At 35.1% G+C, this 19,548-nt stretch overlaps 1 protein-coding gene across 3 annotated transcripts in view; it reads left to right on the forward strand.

Annotated features, from left to right (window-relative positions):
* Nucleotides 1-19,548, forward strand: part of Men-b (NADP-dependent malic enzyme b, mitochondrial) — a 270,075-nt gene that overhangs the window by 146,073 nt on the left and 104,454 nt on the right. For all 3 annotated transcript variants that reach the window (XM_089103272.1, XM_089103274.1, XM_089103273.1), the window contains exon 7: nucleotides 1,217-1,355. In XM_089103272.1, the coding sequence (XP_088959398.1) occupies nucleotides 1,217-1,355 (139 nt within the window). The remainder of the gene's footprint in view (nucleotides 1-1,216; nucleotides 1,356-19,548) is intronic.

Below are 19,548 nucleotides of genomic sequence, written 5' to 3' on the forward strand. Positions count from 1 at the left end.
TATTCTCTAGAAGCAGAAAAGACTGGGAGGCTGGTGTCAAATGAATCGACTCCAACAGACAAGGCTTACAAATTGTTGTCTATAGTATCTGTTTATTCTCTAAAAGCAGAAGAGACTGGGAGGCTGGTGTCAAATGGATCAACTAAAACAGACGAGGCTTACAAACTGTTGTTCATAGTACCTGCTTATTCACTAGAAGCAGAAAAGACTGGGAGGCTGGTGTCAAATGAATCGACTCAAACAGACAATGCTTACAAACTATTGTCCATAGTATCTGTTTATTCTCTATAAGTAAAAGAGACTGGGAGGCTGGTGTCAAATGAATCAACTCAAACAGGCATGGCTTACAAATTGTTGCCTATAGTATCTGTTTATGCTCTAGAAGTAGAAGAGACTGGGAGGCTGGTGTCAAATGGATCGACTCTAACAGACGAGGCTTACAAACTGTTGTCCATAGTACCTGTTTATTCTCTAGAAGCAGAAAAGACTGGGAGGCTGGTGTCAAATGGATCAACTCAAACAGACGAGGCTTACAAACTATTGTCCATAGTATTTGTTTATTCTCTAGAAGCAGAAGAGAGTGCAAGGCTTGTGTCTTGGGATGATTTGGCACCATGTATCTTTAACATTTTTCTAGAATGCTATTATGCTTGTGTATTATACAGGGGCGAAGTTACACTATCCTTATAGACTCATGATCAGTCGCCTTTTCTATGTAAGGGTAAGTGATAGCATATCATGTCTTTGGAGGTCCTAAGATGAGGATATATTTTCCTCAAAACTCAGAAGCCTACTGAATTTAAAATTATTTTATTAATTTGACAGCAGGAATTGGAAAGGACGGTTCTAAAACTGATATTCAAAGCCTAGAGTGCCTTTGTGTTAGAGGGCCCCAGTTTGCCTGAACCGCTCAAAATAGGTAATATTCTCTGTTTGGTAGTGGAGTTTCTTTTTTTAGGTAAAAAATATAGGCCTAAATCTGGAACAAAAAGGAATTTAAATATTTTTTGGTTAAATATATGCATGATAACACTTCTAATTTGTAATTTGGCTTATTTTGATACGCTTGTTTTTGTAGTAATGCTGTTTTTTAAAACTACCGACTCTTTTTTCTTTTATCAGTATCTTTTATCAGTCTTTTTTTCTTTTTAAGTTAGTTTCCAGTGTTGAAAGTAATTTGAAGCTTGTACTGCTTTTAAATTTAGTGCAATTTTAGGCTTCTATTGGTATTGCAAATTTGGTAGTCATGGCAATGGAGGAGGAAGGTGTGACTAAAGAAGTTGCCCTTAAGAAAATATGGATGGTAGATTCAAGGGGACTTTTAGTGAACAACCGACCAGAGGGTGGAGTGACTGGTAGGTTCCTAATAAGTATAAACGAAAATCACTGCTATATTTGTCCTTTCAGTATTTGGTAAATTAGAACGTGTATTGGAAACCATAAATAAAGCAAAAAGCACACAGGTTAAAATTGAGGTCTATCTGCAGATATGGAAATATAAAATGAGTTATTTTTTAAACATATACAGTATGTTTGGAACATATATACGTCTTTTTCTTAAGGTTATAATACTCATTGAAAGTAAAGTCCATCAAAGACGAGTCGATTGTCGAGGAAATTAAACTCACTTAAAACTAAGTTCATCCCTTTCACATCAAAAGTATATGTATTTTCTCTTTAATTTGCAAATTATTAAAACTTATTTGATTGTGCTTTAAAAAAGAGTTTTAGCATTAGTTAAACAGACACAATTAAACTGACATAAAATATATTGTTCTATACTAAAATAAGCTGCTAAATACACTAGACCTTCTATGTATTAGGTCAATTTGTGTTTTACTGTAAAACTGATAGTCCATTGAAAAAAAAATAGTTCATGCCATGCCCATTTACTTGCGAAATACCAATTTTAGTCTCAGAATTTTATGACATGATTTATTCATTAAAAAAAGAAGATGTTGAGAATTTGTGTTTACGCCAGCATAGCTGAATAGTCCCCCCCCCCCCCCTTGAAAAATCATTTGCTTTGACCGCGGCGGAATAAGGAAAGTCGTCCGATTTAACTATACTTCTACATAAAAACGAGGGTCTGGAGCAATTTTTACTGGCGAATTTGTCATTATTTTTGCTTAGAGGATGTTTTTGACCTATAATTACCAGAAAGGACACCAGACAAAAAAGTAATGGACCATAAATTCTGCATAGAGGAGTTTTACCCATGGTTTTTTTTCAAAACGTCACGTTACTAATTTCTCATTAGGGTCATTAAATTGAATATGAATTATATACATTCAATTTTTTTATTTTTATGAAACGTAAGTTATATTCTCTAAAGTAGCCTTGTTTAACCTTTCCTTTCGTGTTAGTATAATGATTAATGGCTATGATGAAAGATCGCTATATGACACAGCTTCCTCCATGTCAGTTTATTGGGACTGCCAAGTCAGCTGATTAATTTTCAGAATAGCTTTCAGTTAACAGTTGAACGACCAAAATAATCGCCGAAAATCACCCAAATAATTTCCATGTACTGCTTCTTCTTTACTGTTTTTTTTTCTGGCCGTAATCGTCTATCTGACTTTTTCTGTTTATGATCTTCTGCATGACTTCTGCTGTTTATAGACTTCTTTACAACTTCTTCCACAATTTTTATTATAACTGCGGAACGGTTTGATGATAAAGTGCTGTCAAATTTTGTCGATTTAATCTTCATACAGTACTGTCGCAATTTTTAAGAACAATTTTTTGTCAGGCAAGTTTGAGTATCGCACTCTTGATTGTAAAGGCGATGCATGACCTGGATCAAGTACCTGAAAATAAAGCAAAATCCAGAATATGGCTTACTGATTCTAAAGGATTGATTGTAAGCAATAGACCGGAAGGGCGCATTGAAGGTATTTGTGTGGATACTGCTTAAGGGATAATATTCAGTATAGCAATTTCTTGGTAGATTTGAATCTTCTCAACTTTGGAATAGAGCACTATCTGTACAGTAGTATCTTTTAAATTGGGATCTTTCAAAGAAGTGTTTATGAAATTTGTGTCTTTATAGAAGTATCTTTGTAATTTGCAATAGTAGTTTGTTGGGACTTTGATTATTGGGTCAATCACCTGGAAATGAAACACAATCGGAAATATGATTTACTCATTCTAAAGGATTGATTGTAACCAGTAGATCGGAAGGGTATATTGGAGGTATTTCTGTGGATTTACGTTCCCTATGCAATTTTTTAGTATATTACTTTTCGAGGTCATTTTTGATAGCATTCCGTAGCTGAGATTCGATTCTATCCATGGGCCAAATCACGTTTTCAATATTTGGTTTGTATGACTTCAAGATTGAAAATACGTAAAAAATTGTTAAGACAAGGACATTTTTTTTGGAAATTAACATCCTTCCTAAGAAATAATCTATGTAATATGATAATTCTGGCTCGACGAATGGATAGATCTGGGCACAGTTTATAGAATCAGCAGTATGATCATTCCCTATCTCACCCATTATAAAAACCCGGACCGAGGTTTGAGTGCTCCAGAGAACGTTTTTGCAGATATAAACATAAGCGACATCAGATCTTTTCACGGGTAGACAAGTCAGATTTCTCTTGGACGCGAAACTTGGCTTCAACGTTGGAACACTAATTTTGAAGAAACTAATTTTAAATTAATTTATTCCAATACATACATGAAAATCGGTAATTAGTAGTGCAGTGTTATTATTAGATGTTTTTAGGAATTAAAAGTAGATTTCGAAGTCTCAAGTTGGTTTCAAAGGCATTTTGAGAAAGTTTCTGCCAAAATACGCGTTCCAGAGTAATTGGACCGCTGATGGCAGATCAAATGAGAGGAGCTGTTTGTACGCGCCGATAAAAATATATATATATAAATATATATATATATATATATATATATATATATATATATATATATATATATATATATATATATATATATATATATATATATATATATATATATATATATATATATATATATATATATATATATAAAAATATATAAAATTAGTTCAGATGTTTATAGGAATTACAAGTTGGTTTCAAAGGCATTTTGAGAAAATTTCTGCCAAAATACGTGTTCCAGGGTAATTGGACCGCTGATGGCAGATCAAATGAGAGGTCCTGTTTGTACGCGCCGTATATATATATATATATATATATATATATATATATATATATATATATATATATATATATATATATGCATATACTACGAAAAATTTACACAAAAGAAAGTTTTTTTTTAAAGAAAAGTAAAGGCCATATTAAACTTAAGATCAGTAGAAATAAAATTTTCTGAAAGTTCCCTAAGAATTTTACGAAAAACACTTCTTAAAAATCGTTTGGTATTTTCTTGGATAGGGCTATTATGGCAACTTTTACCACAGCAACCAATAATTAGAACCCAAGTCCTAAAATTGGTCTCAATCAGGAACCCTTATCGCTATCTAAATTCACAAAGTGCAAAGATTTTCAAACAGAGGTGTTTATTGTTTTTTAAAGTTCAGGAAAGGTCTGCCCATTTCATACGAAAACATTGATTGAAAACGAAAGTAGTCTTATCTAGAAAATAAATATCTAGAAAATAAACATCACGACGTGAAAAAAAAATTATAAACCATCCAGTGGCGGATCCAGAGGGGGGGGGGCGAGGGGGGCCCCGCTATAGTAGTCTAAAGTAGCGTAATTTACCTAATTAACGCAAGTTTGCATTAATTAAACTTGCTCCTAACGTAAGTTTGTCGGATCAACCTATTTTGCGCCTTCTATATGATTAAGATATTAGAAGGACAATAAAGCCATTGTGACTTGGTTGAAATGGACCTGGCATATTTTGTTTTACAGTATGTATTACATTAAACCAATTGGCTTATTAATCTACAATTGAGTAGAGACAGCGTGTTTTGGCGAGCTCTTTGTGCTTGTCTTTCATGCCGCCAAATAAAGGTTTCCTAAGATGTTTGAAATAACCAAAATCGGTTATTCCGGTTGTGTTATCTAAAGTATTTGATTATTGCCATTGTTGCCAGAATTCTCGTTAGATTTATAGTGGCTGTCAACCAGCTGGCTTATTGCAATGCCTTTTCTGTTTTTAAAACAGTTCGCGGTAACGATCTGTAAGTAAGGAACGATGCGGCTCAATAGTAAACAAAACTCTAAGAAACAGAGTCTTAATAACAGTAGATACATTAAAAGAATTAAATTTTGATGCTTATTCAAAATATGTAAAATTCATGAAGTTTAACCGATCAAAAGTTATAAGCCTGAAAAATTTGTCCAATTTTCGAATAAGCGGGGAAACATCCTCGAAATATCAGGTGATCTCAATGAAAATCACACCATCAGATTCAGCATGTCAGAGAACCGTAATTTAGGAGTTTCAAGCTCCTAAATACAAAAATGTAGAGTTTAGCATTTTTCAAACAGTTCGTGGTAACGAACTGCAAGTAATTTTGATACCAATAGATACATCAAAAGAATTGGATTTTATGCTGATTTATCAAGATTTATCATATATAAGTTTTATCAGGTTTAGCCCTACCCATCAAAAGTTACGTGCCTGAGAAAATTTGCCTTATTTTCAAAAAAGGGGGAAACACCCCGTAGAGACATAGAATTTTAATGAAAATCACACCATCAGATTCAGCATATCAGTGAACCCTACTATAGAGGTTTCAAGCTACAATCTGAACAAATTTGGAATTTTGTATTTTTGCCAGAATAAAGATCACGAATCCGTGTTTTTTTTTAATTTATTTTCCCAGGATTAATCGCATCGACCCAGTGGTCCAAGAATTGGGTTACGTGGGAGGATCTTTCCATGGATGGATTTTTCATGGGGGAAGAGAATGTCCATGAAGGGGGCGCTGGATTTCCCAGCATTATTTAAAAAATAATCAGAAATTAACTAGTTTTTCAACTGAAAGTAAGTAGTAACATTAAAACTTAAAACCAAAAAAACTGATTAGGCATAAGGGGGGGGGTCCTCCCCTCGTCATTAACTTGCTCTTTACGCTAAAATATTTTTAATAATTTCAAAAGAGCTATTTATTCTAATTAAACAACATTTGTGATTCAGGGTTCATTCTTAAAGAATTGGAACAAAATTCGAACTTTAGCGTAAAGAGCGAGGTATTAGGAAGAGGGCTAACCCCCTCATATTACGTATATGAGGAAATCTGCCCCCTCATCAATACCTCGCTCTTTACGCTGAAGTTTGAATTTTGTAAAATAATGGCCGATATAAGCAATAATTTGTTTGTCTTAATTTCCAGCCAAGCTTAGCATTTAATTTTACCGTAAGCAGCTTCATAACTATAATTTCTATATAATAATAAACCAGTGTTATGGTATGTTTTCGGCTTGTGGTTGTTATTAAATAAAAAAAAGTTTTTTCCAACTGAGGGTAAGGAATAACATTAAAACTTAAAACGAGCATAAATTATTACGTATATCTTTTAAAAATCTTTTCATTCATTCAGTTCAGTCATTTAAGAATTGCTTAACTTGTGACTTTCATTTTCATAAAAATATTTTCGACCTCTTTGGCCGTTTTGTTATTATGCCTTACAAATTTAGTTCCGCAAATGTCGCTAATTTTTTACGTGGGAGAATCCTTCCATGGCGAAATTTCTCGTAGGGGAAGGGAATTTCCCATGGAGGGGGAGCTGGATTTTCTGACATTATTTAAAAAGCGTTCATCAATTAAATAAAAAACGAGTTTTTTCAACTGAAAGTAAGAAGCAACATTAAAACTTAAAATGAACAGAAAATTTTACGTATGCTGTATGAGATGGGTTGCCTTTCGTCAATAGCTCGTTCTTACGCTGAAGTTTCTTTTTTAACTTTTAAAAGTTAATTATTAGTTTAAATTTTATTATTAGGTTATTATTGGTTTAAAAAGTAAAATTAATATGCAATATTCTTTTTAATTATTCATGTACGGAGATCCATATTCAAAACCTGCATTAATTCAGGAGCGACATTAAAACTTAAAACGAACAGAAATAATTTCGTATATGAAAGGGGCTGTCCCCTCCTCAACGCCCCGCTCTTTACGCTAAAGTTTTTTTTTACTGTTTTATAAAGTAGAATTGTGAAAGAGAGTCAAACTCTAGCTTAAAGAGCGGGGCGTTGAGGAGGGGACAGCCCCTTTCATGTACGGAATAATTTCTGTTCGTTTTAAGTTTTAATGTCGCTCCTTACTTTCAGTTAAACAATCTTGCTTTTTTTAATTTAAGAGCCAGAAGAAAGATCACGGATGCGTGTTTATTTTTTTATTGTGTGTTCCTTTTCCTCAGGGATGATCTTATCGAACCAGTGATCCTAGAGGATCGGGAGAGGGCTCATTTGATCAGAAATAAAAAGTTCTTGTACCCTTTTTAAATGACCAACAATTTTGGAGGGTATCTAACCCTTCTCCTACACTCCTCTTCCCCAAAAGTCACCAGATCAAAATTTTGATACAACCATTTTGTTCAGAATAGTTGAAAGATCTAATAAATATGTTTTGAGGATAAGTCCCCCCCCCTCGAAGCCCCCAGGGGAAGGGATGCAAGCTATGAACTTTGAACATTGTTTAAATATAGCATTGGTTATTGGGAAGAATCCTAATATTTTTCTTGGGAGATTTTTCTGGCGAGGGGGATTATGTGGCAGAATCTTTTCACTTGGGAATTCTTTGTAGAGGAAGGGATTTTTTTATGGAAGGAGAGCCGATTTTATCGGCATTATATAAAAAACGATCAGAAATTAAATAGGAAAAAAAATTAGGAGCAACACTAAAACTTAATACGAACAGAAGTTATTACGTATATAAGGGGGTTGCCTCTTTACGCTAATATTTTTTTATAAGTTTTAGCAAAGCTTATTATTCTAACTACACGGCCCTTGTGTTTCAGGAGTCATTCTTAAATAATTGGAATAAAAAGTCAAACTTAGCTTTAGAGTGAGGTATTGAGGAGGGGGCAACCCTCTCATACACGCAATGATTTCTGGTTGTTTGAAGTTTTAATGTTGCTCCTTGCTTTCAGTTGAAAAAAAAACTTGTTTTTTCGTTTAAATTAGGTAATAAATCTACTGTGAAACCGTACATTATTACAAAAGTGTTCTACATTGAAAAGAGCATTGCTCAAAATTTTACAGGAATTTATTTAGAGGAGGGAAAGGGTATATTTTTCAAATTGCAAAAATTGTGAAAATTATGTGGAGATATGAAAATTATGTTATTGTTTTGGGAGGGGGTTTCGTCTGGAAATCCTTCTGCGTGATTAATAGTTCTAAGCCCACTTTTTAAGCATTGGATAAGTGGATCCATGTACTCCTTAGGTAAAGCTCTGTTTCTAAAACCGAAGGCTGAATCTGACGCTTTTCAACAAATAATTATTGTGTTCCAGTGGGAATTCACTGGGTATATTCGTTAATCTGATACTAAATTATGCAATGTAGGATGGCCGTCCGAAATCAAAACGCGATGTTTTTGCATTGAATCTTTTTTCATCAAGCATGTGATTTTCACTGCTATTCAGGTATCCATGTTATTTCGTATCTTTTGTCAAAATGTAAACAAAAAAATTCTTCCCCTCTAAATTTTGAAGAATACCTATTTTTTGTATATTCATTAGAAAAACTGAAATCCCAACCACACACCCCACCCCCTAAATTTTGTGAATATGCACCATTGGTCAGAGCTGATAGTTTACATTTGGCGCATCTAGCTCTTTTTTTTTTTTTTGCAAGGAATCTTGATTTTGAATGACACAGGGAACCTTGTTATGACAGGGACAAAAATGCCCTGGTTACTTCTGCTCAAAAACTGCCTTACGTGATCTTATGTATAAAAATCTGTACCCGTAAAGGGCCATGAATAGCCGTAAATAGGGACGCTTGCTAATATTAATAGAAACTCTAAGAAAATGGATGTTTCAAAACAATATACATGATAAAAGAACCCTTGTTTTTTTTGCTGACTCCAAATATGTGTAATTCATGAAGTTTAAAGGTACTTGTCCAAAGTTAATAGCGTGGATAAATTTACCATAATTTCAGAAGGAGAGGGTCTGAAAAGTATTCGTTCATAATGAAACCTCCACTATTAAATTCTAAATGTCAAAAACCTCTCAAATAGGTTTCAAGCTCCAAAATATCAACCTGCAAAATTTCTTATTTTTTGCATCACAAATAGGATTTCGTTGGATAGGTAGCATCCCAACAAATTAACCTCGGCCCTTACCCCACCTCTCCTCACCCCAAACAATGTGAACTGTTGGCGCCCCCCAAACCACATTACCTGGGGAAGCTTGACCAATTCCTCTCGCCCCCTGTAACGGCCCTAGTTACGGTTTTTGCTTTATCCCCTATGAAAACAAAACAATCGGACAATATCGGTTCAAGGACTATTTTTCTGTGATGTATACAAAATACATATGTATACATAATACAATACACTTGTCACACAAAAACATCTTGCGAAGAACTTCACAAGCCATGATTTTGGTATCCTGCAAAATTATGAAAATGTCCGATACGTCCATTGTTATAAGGCACAAATAAGCTTATCACATTATATTCCTGGAATAGGTGTAAAAAAAGGAAAAGCACCCACCCCTAAAAGAATCACCTGTTTAAAAAAATGCGTGTTTTCAGGTATTATTTTAAGCTCTGTCGTTGGATTTTTTTTTACAAAATTCACAAAAGAAAGTACGAGTAAACTTCAGATACGGAAATTCCTCAATGCCTCCACGTATCAGGCCGGGCTCAGACAAGCATCATACGAAATAAAGAGAAAAAAAACTGTGATGGTTGATGGCCCGAGTGAGCGTAGACAGGTTGTAAAAAGCCGGAAAAGCTGCCTTTTTATTAGCCAGACTTCCCCCTTACCTTTTTTGCTAATATTATATGATTTGCCTGTATTACAGTTTTGAGGAATTCCCCCCCCCCAAAAAAAAGCTCCTGTACACATGTCTGCTGCTCATCATTTTCTGAGTTACTTTGAGTATTTTTTATAGTTATTTTAAAACTATGTGATTGGCACTTACGTTTTTGATTACTTTTTGATGTTCTTTGCATAAGAAATCAAAAATCTAAATTTGGAACATTTGGCACTTTGCCTAGGATACTTATTTTGGGCTGGCCTGAACCTAATAATAAAAACAGTTTTATGACTTGGTTAGCAGTTCATGAACGAATTTAGGGTTCAAGTAGAATGCAAAAATAGACAGGTCATGTAAATGTTTACAGGTCGTGTAAAAGAGGTCATTACAGGTCATGTAAATGTTTACATGTCGTGTAAAAGAGGTCATTACAGGTCATGTAAATGTTTACAGGTCGTGTAAAAGAGGTCATTACAGGTCATGTAAATGTTTACAGGTCGTGTAAAAGAGGTCATTACAGGTCATGTAAATGTTTACAGGTCGTATAAAAGAGGTCATTACAGGTCATGTAAATGTTTTTGTTTTCGTACTTCTTGCTCTTTGCTCTCAAGAAATATGATGCATGACCAGTTCTGTGGGATAAGATCTTGTTAATTAAGTTTGTAAATGTCCTCCCATTTCCTTAATTAACAAGTTGTTTAAATGTTTCATTACCTTGTTTTTCAGTCTCTGAAGAATAATACCGAGTTGTAGGTTAGAAATTTCGTAGAAATATATTCATTGAGTCTGTTTCTACGGTCAAAGTATATGTAATTTTTGGCAAAAGTGCTTTGTTAGTAAACAAAAACACTAAAGTTGACAAAAAAAATGTAGACCAAGGGCGTGTTCCATAATTCAATTATCATTAATCACTATTAACTATTTGTTACTACCTTCATCCTAAAATAGTAGATAAAAACAAATTTGCCCACAAAAATATTTATAATAGATAAAAGGGGATAACATTGTACTCTATTTTGCACTTAGAGTAAATCGTTTATAATTGTGTGTTATCTTTTGCTTTAGGACAAAATAAAAGCAAATAATTAATTATCGTTTATAATTATTCGGTTGTGCACACATTCCAGGATTCGCAGAATTGCGAATCCTTACGTCTTAAACAGCATATCGGTCAAAATTTATATCAACATAGTAAATGGATTGTAAAACGCACAAAATGGCATACAGTTATTAAAAAAAAACACTGGCTTTACTTTTCATGCTTCGAAATTCTGCGATAAAAATTTTCATTATGAGATTTAACCACACCCTCAATCTGGCTCAGCCAGCGGGGTAGGGATTTTGGCAGTTTTTCCATTTGTTATGTATAATTTATGAAGTTTAAATGCACATTTTTGTGACTTGACTTACTGACTTATATCCCATCGGGGCCTTTGTGGCTGTACTGGGACTTCTTCTCTTCTCACTAGTCGCTGAATATGGCGCGATATTCGGTTTTATCTGGTGCTAGACGCAGGAGTTGGGAGAGGTTCTGGCCATTGAAGTTGTACCATCTCTTGCGAGGTCGGACACGAGGTCGTGTGCCATGTACCCATCCTTCAAACGTGATTTTGGGGAGTTGATTCGTTGGATATAACCAAGCCAGCGGAGTTGCTGACTTCTAATTCGGTCCATGATAGTGTATGAGCAGTGAAGGAGTTTACGGAGGTCTTCATTGGATACGCCCTTTTCGCCCTTTTTAAAAGGGGGACAGTCATGGCTTTCGCACAAAATCTGGAGAAGCGACCTGTTTCCCAGATGCCTGTTGTGACTTTATAATAAATGTCTACCAGTTCTTCTGGGCTCGACTTAAGTAGCTCTGACTTTATACTATCTGGCCCGGGAGCTTTATTTTTTTTTCCAGGGATTGTATAGCTGAACTACCTCTTATCATAACGGTGGTGGACTTGAATCTACTGGGTACTCCAGTAGTTGAAGAGACAGTTGGATAGATGGATCAGGGGTTATCGTGGGGCTCAGTTTCTGGCAGAAGTGTTCCTTCCAGCGTTCTCACCTCTCCTCATAATATGTGATAAGTTGCCCATGTTTATTTAACAGGGTTGTTGCAGCCACGGGTTTCTCTTGCATTCATCCTGGCTTTGTCGGTCTTGTTGTGGCTCAACATTTTTTGCTTCCTACATAAGAAGTTTCTGGAATATACTAACATTATAATGATTTTGGGGAAAAAATCGAATTAAAGATAGCTAGTCAACTAAATTGAATTCTGTAATTCAAATGCTTATTTTATCCAAAGAGGCCACACCACTTCAATTTTACAAACTACTGTGAAGTTAAAAACTGAATCATTGTAAATGTTCATTTAAGAGGACGCTAGAAAGTATTTTAAGGAGATCAGAACACAATGGGAGGGAATAAAAAGTGAAACTTCTGGTAGATGGCGGAGTGTGTACAGCTGTGTTGGCCACAGGTGGCCTGGTGGTGTGACTAGTATGTGACAGTAGTAGTCACTGTCTATTCATCACATGCACGGAAATTTTGTTGCTTCAAAATCAAACAACCAGGTTCCAGAAGGCGTGCCAGCAGCCTCTGCGCCGGAGGATGGGGGGAGGGATACTAGGGTGTTACTGTGATGTTTTTATATATTTTTTTTAAGGTTTTTGTAATATTTTTGCCATGTAACAATTCTTTGTAATGTTTTTATAGTATTTGGGGACAAGTGACAGTTTTTCAGAAATGTTCTCCCTGAAGTGCTACTCACTGCTTCGAATTCATTTTTTGAGCACAAGCAAGCAAAAATACACCAAGATTACAGACTTTAAGAGGCAGAAGAACCATTTAAATTAAAAAGGGATAAAAGTTTGTCACTTTTTTTAAAAGAATGTTGCCGTTTTCACCAGTTAAGATTTTTAATTTGACTCAAGGAGAAACAAAAAGGAGATTCCAGTTTGCGTCAAGTGAAATTATTGCTTTTTTTGGACGGATAAAACTGCACTTCAATTTATCAAGCAAATTTTTATATATTAATTAATTACCCATTCACATCATAGTACTATTCCTATTTCTCCGTTCTAAGTTTGCATTGAAATCTTTTATTCATTCAAGGCAACTTCCTTCAAGGCATCATTTTTTCGCATTGTTAGGGGTTAATATATATATATATATATATATATATATATATATATATATATATATATATATATATATATATATATATATATATATATATTATTTATATATATTTAATTCTCCTTTGATTTCAAACTAGTCAGAACCCTTTTTCTGAGGTTAGTTTACCAAGGTGAACCAAGTCCATATTTTGGTCATTTATAAACTACTGATACCCTAACATGGTGAAAACCAACGTATTCTAGAAAATGCAAATGCTGAGTAGTAGTAGTAATAATAAAGTATTATAAAAAAAAATACAAAATCAATCAGTAGCACACCAAAAGCTTCGCTTGCGAGGGTGTGAGTTCTACCTTATACATCAGTTGAGGTATCAATACCCTACTATTAACACTTTATACTATTTCGTTGTCAAATTAAAAATGAATTTTCACCATAAAAGGTTAGAAAAACCTAAAAAATCTTAAATTTTGTTCTTGGCTAGAAACCTTGACTCTTAGCATGGCAGTCAGAACTTTTCCTCTACACGATGGTGTTATTATTTGGTTGGCAGTTTGTTTTCACGTCAACTTTATACCGATTTAACGATTATGAATAACGTGTAAATTGGGGTTCTATCGAGAAGTCAGGCCCACGTCACATCACTTTGTACGCGCCAGTGTGAATCCCTACATCTTCCAAAACCAAAATCTTCGAATGTATTCATGAATTTAGTTCTTTTATATATCAGCTGATGTATTGCAAGAGGTTCTTTAGTCCTTTGCTAAGACCTGTAATCCTATTAGAGCAGCAAAGAACCAAATTCACTTAATTTCGTTTTGATTTAATTGTTAATTTGGTTAATTTATTTGGTTATTAGCTCTTCCCAGACAGTTATTATGCTTCTCAATTCAGATTGGTCTAACAATTTTTTAAAGATCCGATTTTAGTCACTTCTGGGAACCCATTTTTCAAAGTCACTCTCGGGGTTAGTTCACTCAAACAGTGAATGATTCTTGTGGAAATCCTTAGTAGATAACTATTTTAATATGGAGGTCTGACTCTATAAGTAGTCTTATTTGTGTTTTTCAACTACGTTGTACAAAATGATTATCTCTAAACTTTGATTGAATGTGTTTGGGGAAATGGGTGGCGTGAGAGGGGGTTAGTAGCTCTCCATTCACTTTCGACTATTAAAAAGGGCACGAGCCCTTTGGAAATACAAATTTTTCAAAGTCACTCTCTGGGCTTAATCCACTCAAACAGTGAATTATTCTTGTGGAAATCCTTAGGAGATAACTATTTTAATATGGAGGTCTGACTCTATAAGTAGTATTATATGTGGTTTTCAACTACGTTGTACAAAATTATTATCTTTAAACTTTGATTGAATGTGTTTGGGGAAATGGGTGGCGTGAGAGGGGGTTAGTAGCTCTCCTTTCACTTTGGACTATTAAAAAGGGCACTAACCCTTTAGAAGTACAAATTTTTCAGTCACTCTCTGGGCTTAGTTCACTCAAACAGTGAATGATTCTTGTGGAAATCCTAAGTGGATAACTATTTTAATACGGAGGTCTGACTCTAAAAGTAAAGTCTTATTTGTGTTTTTCAACTACGTTGAACAAAATGGATATCTCTTAACTTTGATTGACTTTGTTTGGTGAAATGAGTGGCTTGAGAGGGGGGTAGTAGATCTCCATTCACTTTCGACAATTAAAAAGGGCACTAGCCCTTTGGAAATACAAATTTTTCAAAGTCACTCTCTGGGCTTAATCCACTCAAACAGTGAATTATTCTTGTGGAAATCCTAAGTGGATAACTATTTTAATATGGAGGTCTGACTCTATAAGTAAAGTCTTATTTGTGTTTTTCAACTACGTTGTACAAAATTATTATCTCTAAACTGTGATTGAATGTGTTTGAGGAAATGGGTGGCGTGAGAGGGGGGTAGTAGCTCTCCATTCACTTTGGACTATTAAAAAGGGCACGAGCCCTTTATAAGTACAAATTTTTCAGTCACTCTCTGGGCTTAATTCACTCAAACAGTGAATGATTCCTGTGGAAATCCTAAGCGGATAACTACTTTAATACGGTGGTCTGACTCTATAAGTAAAGTCTTATTTGTTTTTTTCAACTACGTTGAACAAAATGGCTATCTCTTAACTTTGATTGAATGTGTTTGGGGAAATGGGTGGCGTGAGAGGGGGTTAGTAGCTCTCCATTCACTTTCGACTATTAAAAAGGGCACGATCCCTTTGGAAATACAAATTTTTCAAAGTCACTCTCTGGGCTTAGTTCACTCAAACAGTGAATTATTCTTGTGGAAATCCTAAGTGGATAACTATTTTAATATGGAGGTCTTACTCTATAAGTAAAGTCTTATTTGTGTTTTTCAACTACGTTGTACAAAATTATTATCTCTAAACTTTGATTGAATGTGTTTGGGGAAATGGGTGGCGTGAGAGGGGGTTAGTAGCTCTCCATTCACTTTCGACTATTAAAAAGGGCAGTAGCCCTTTGGGAATACAAATTTTTAAAGTCACTCTCTGGGCTTAGTTCACTCAAACAGTGAATGATTCTTGTGGAAATCCTAAGTGGATAACTATTTTAATACGGAGGTCTGACTCTAAAAGTAAAGTCTTATTTGCGTTTTTCAACTACGTTGAACAAAATGGCTATCTCTTAACTTTGATTGAATGTGTTTGGGGAAATTGGTGGCGTGAGAGGGGGTTAGTAGCTCTCCATTCACTTTCGACTGTTAAAAAGAGCACTAGCCCTTTGGAAATGCAAATTTTTCAAAGTCACTCTCTGGGCTTAGTTCACTCAAACAGTGAATGATTCTTGTGGAAATCCTAAGTGGATAACTATTTTAATACGGAGGTCTGACTCTAAAAGTAAAGTCTTATTTGCGTTTTTCAACTACGTTGAACAAAATGGCTAGCTCTTAACTTTGATTGAATGTGTTTGGGGAAATGGGTGGCTTGAGAGGGGGTTAGTAGATCTCCATTGACTTTCGACTATTAATAAGGGCACTAGCCCTTTGGAAATACAAATTTTTTAAAGTCACTCTCTGGGCTTAGTTCACTCAAACAGTGAATTATTCCTGTGGAAATCCTAAGTGGATAACTATTTTAATACGGAGGTCTGACTCTATAAGTAAAGTCTTATATGTGTTTTTCAACTACGTTGTACAAAATGATTATCTTTAAACTTTGCTTGAATGTGTTTGGGGAAATGGGTGGCGTGAGAGGGGGTTAGTAGCTCTCCATTCACTTCCGACTATTAAAAATTCCGACTAGCCCTTTGGAAATACAAATTTTTCAAAGTCACTCTCTGGGCTTAGTTCACTCAAACAGTGAATGATTCTTGTGGAAATCCTAAGCGGATAACTACTTTAATACGGTGGTCTGACTCTATCAGTAAAGTCTTATTTGTTTTTTTCAACTACGTTGAACAAAATGGCTATCTCTAAACTTTGATTGAATGTGTCTGGGGAAATGGGTGGCGTGAGAGGGGGTTAGTAGCTCTCCATTCACTTTCGACTGTTAAAAAGAGCACTAGCCCTTTGGAAATACAAATTTTTCAAAGTCACTCTCTGGGCTTAGTTCACTCAAACAGTGAATGATTCTTGTGGAAATCCTAAGTGGATAACTATTTTAATACGGAGGTCTGACTCTATAAGTAAAGTCTTATTTGTGTTTTTCAACTACGTTGAACAAAATGGCTAGCTCTAAACTTTGATTGAATGTGTTTGGGGAAATGAGTGGCGTGAGAGGGGGTTAGTAGCTCTCCATTCACTTTCGACTATTAAAAAGGGTACTAGCCCTTTGGAAATACAAATTTTTTAAAGTCACTCTCTGGGCTTAGTTCACTCAAATAGTGAATTATTCTTGTGGAAATCCTATGTGGATAACTATTTTGATACGGAGGTCCGACTCTAAAAGTAGTCTTATTTTTGGTTTAATTCTTTTTTGGGTTTATTATTTTAAATTTGATTTATTTTTGGTTTTCAAGGGTATGGCTAGGATTAGGTTTGTTGAGGAGTCCTGTGATGAAAAAAGCGTCCAGCATTGACATTATGCATAATGGTAAAAGAGTACACATTTCGTAATTATGTTTTAGTTTTACGTATTTCTGGAGAAAGGGGATGGGACCCTTAAACCTCCCCCCCCCCCCGAATATGCTATCGTCGGCCATATGTTTCCCTTGATTAAAGAAAACTTTACAAGGCTAGAAAAAAAGTAAAGGAAATGAAAAGAAAAGGAAAACCTCAAAAACTTATTTCAATAGAAAAACTAAATAAAAAACAAGTTTATCAACTGAAAGCTAGGAGCAACATTAAAACTCTATTTTAGCTCTTCTTTACTCTATATGCAAAAGTTTCTTAGTACTCTAAAAATCTTCTTATTCTAATTTAACCCTTGTGTTTCAGGGGTTGTTTTGAAAGAATTTGGAAAAAAGTCAAACTTTAGCGTAAACATCAAAGTGCTGAGGAGGGGGCAGCTCCCCTCGTATACGGAATAATTTCTGTTCGTTTTAAGTTTTAATGTTTCTCCTTACTTTCAGTTGAAAAACTTTTTAATTTAATGTTTGATCGTTTTTAAATAATGTCGGGGAATCCACCTCCCCTCAATGGAAATCCCCCTTAATGAAAAATTCCTCCCTTGAAAGTTCCTCCTGCGTAAAATCCCTCCCCTTGAATAATTCCATCCTCACTGAAAATTCCCCCGCTCCTTCGGACAATTCCCCCGGGAATCTGCACATGTAAAATTTAGTCGCTAAAAAGAAAGTAAAACAAATAAAAAGAATTTCGTATAGTAATTTTGGCAAATTCCCTCCCTGTGAAGTTTCCCCTGGAAAGTTCTACCCTCGGAAACTTCCTTACCAACAGGAAACTTTTCCAGTAGAAAATTTCCCCCACAAAAATCCCCCCCCCCGAAAGATGTCTGTATACTTCGCAATAACGAATACTAGTGGGCAAATTTCATAACTTAGTTCTTTCTCCAGGGGATCTGGGGGGGGGGGGGGGTCATATCATCCCAGAAGTGTGGTTATTGGACTTTTCAACTATGCTGAACAAAATGGCCTTTTCAAAATTTTGATCGCATAATTTTGGGGGAAAATAGGGTGGGAGTAGCCTTCCAATTTTTGGTCACTTTTTTTCTGAGTTCGAGTGATCCCTCTCCCGAACTTCTAGTACCATTGGTTCGATACGATCACCCATGGGAGAAGAAACTACAACAACAAAAAAACACGCATCCGTGATCTTTCTTCTGGCAAAAAGTACAATATTCCACATTTTGGCCGATGGGAGCTTCAAACCTTTACAGCAGGGTTCTCTTATATGCTGAATCTGATGGTGTGATTTTCATTAACATTTCTTGACTTTTTGGGGTTGTTTCCTTCCTTTTTGAAAGTCAAGCAAGTTTTCTCAGGCTCTAAGCTTTTGATGGGTAACATTAAACTTACTGAGTTATATATATATATATATATATATATATATATATATATATATATATATATATATATATATATATATATATATATATCCTTTCGAAGTGTATTTTGGCATCAAAACTGTGTTATCAAATAGTTCGTGGTAACGAACTGTAAGTAAGGAGCGACCCGGCTCAATAGTAATTGAAACTCTACAAAACGAAATTTTGATACCAATAGATACATCAAAGGAATCGGGTTTTTATGCTGATTCCAAATATAGAAGTTTCATCAAGTTTAGCTTCACCCGTCAGAAGTTACGAACCTGAAAAAATTTGTATTATTTTCGAATAGAGGGGGAAATACCCCTTAAAAGTCATAGAATTTTAATGGAAATGACATTATCAGATTCAGCGTATCAAAGAACCCTACTGTATAGGTTTCAAGCTCCTATCTGCAAAAATGTGGAATTTTGTATTTTTTGCCAGAAGAAAGATCAGGGATGCGTCTTTATTTTTTTTGTCGTTTTTTTTTCTTCCCAGGGGGATCGTATCGACACAGTGGTCCTAGAATATTATGAGAGGGTTCATTCGAACGGAAATTAAAAGTTCTAATGCCCTTTTTAAGTTACCAAAAAGATTGGAGGGCAACCAGGCCCCCTCCCATGCCCTTTTTTTCCCAAAGTCACCCGATCAAAATTTTGAGATAGCCATATTGTTTAGCATAGTCGAAAAATCTAATACCTACGTCTTTGAGAATGACATAATCCCCCACAGTCCCCGGAGGAAGAGTTGCAAGTTGCGAACTTTGCTAATTGTTTACATACAGTATTGGTTATTGGGAAGTATATAGACGTTTTCAGGGGGGATTTTTTTCCGGTGGGAGGGGGGTTGGGGGGAAGGTTACGTGGGAGGATCTTTCTATAGAGGAATTTTTCACAGGGTAAAAGGGAATTTTCCATGAAGTTGGCGCCGGATTTCCCAGCATTATTTAACAAAGATCAGAAATTAAATAAAAAAGCAAGCTTTTTCAACTGCAAGTAAGGAGCAACATTAAAATTTAAAACGAACAGAAATTATTACGTATATGAGGGGGCTCGCCCACTCCTCAATACGAAG

The sequence above is a fragment of the Artemia sp. Qi Xiang Cuo genome, chromosome 2 (assembly GCF_049724085.1).
Source record: "Artemia sp. Qi Xiang Cuo chromosome 2, ASM4972408v1, whole genome shotgun sequence".
NCBI lineage: Eukaryota > Metazoa > Arthropoda > Branchiopoda > Anostraca > Artemiidae > Artemia > Artemia sp. Qi Xiang Cuo.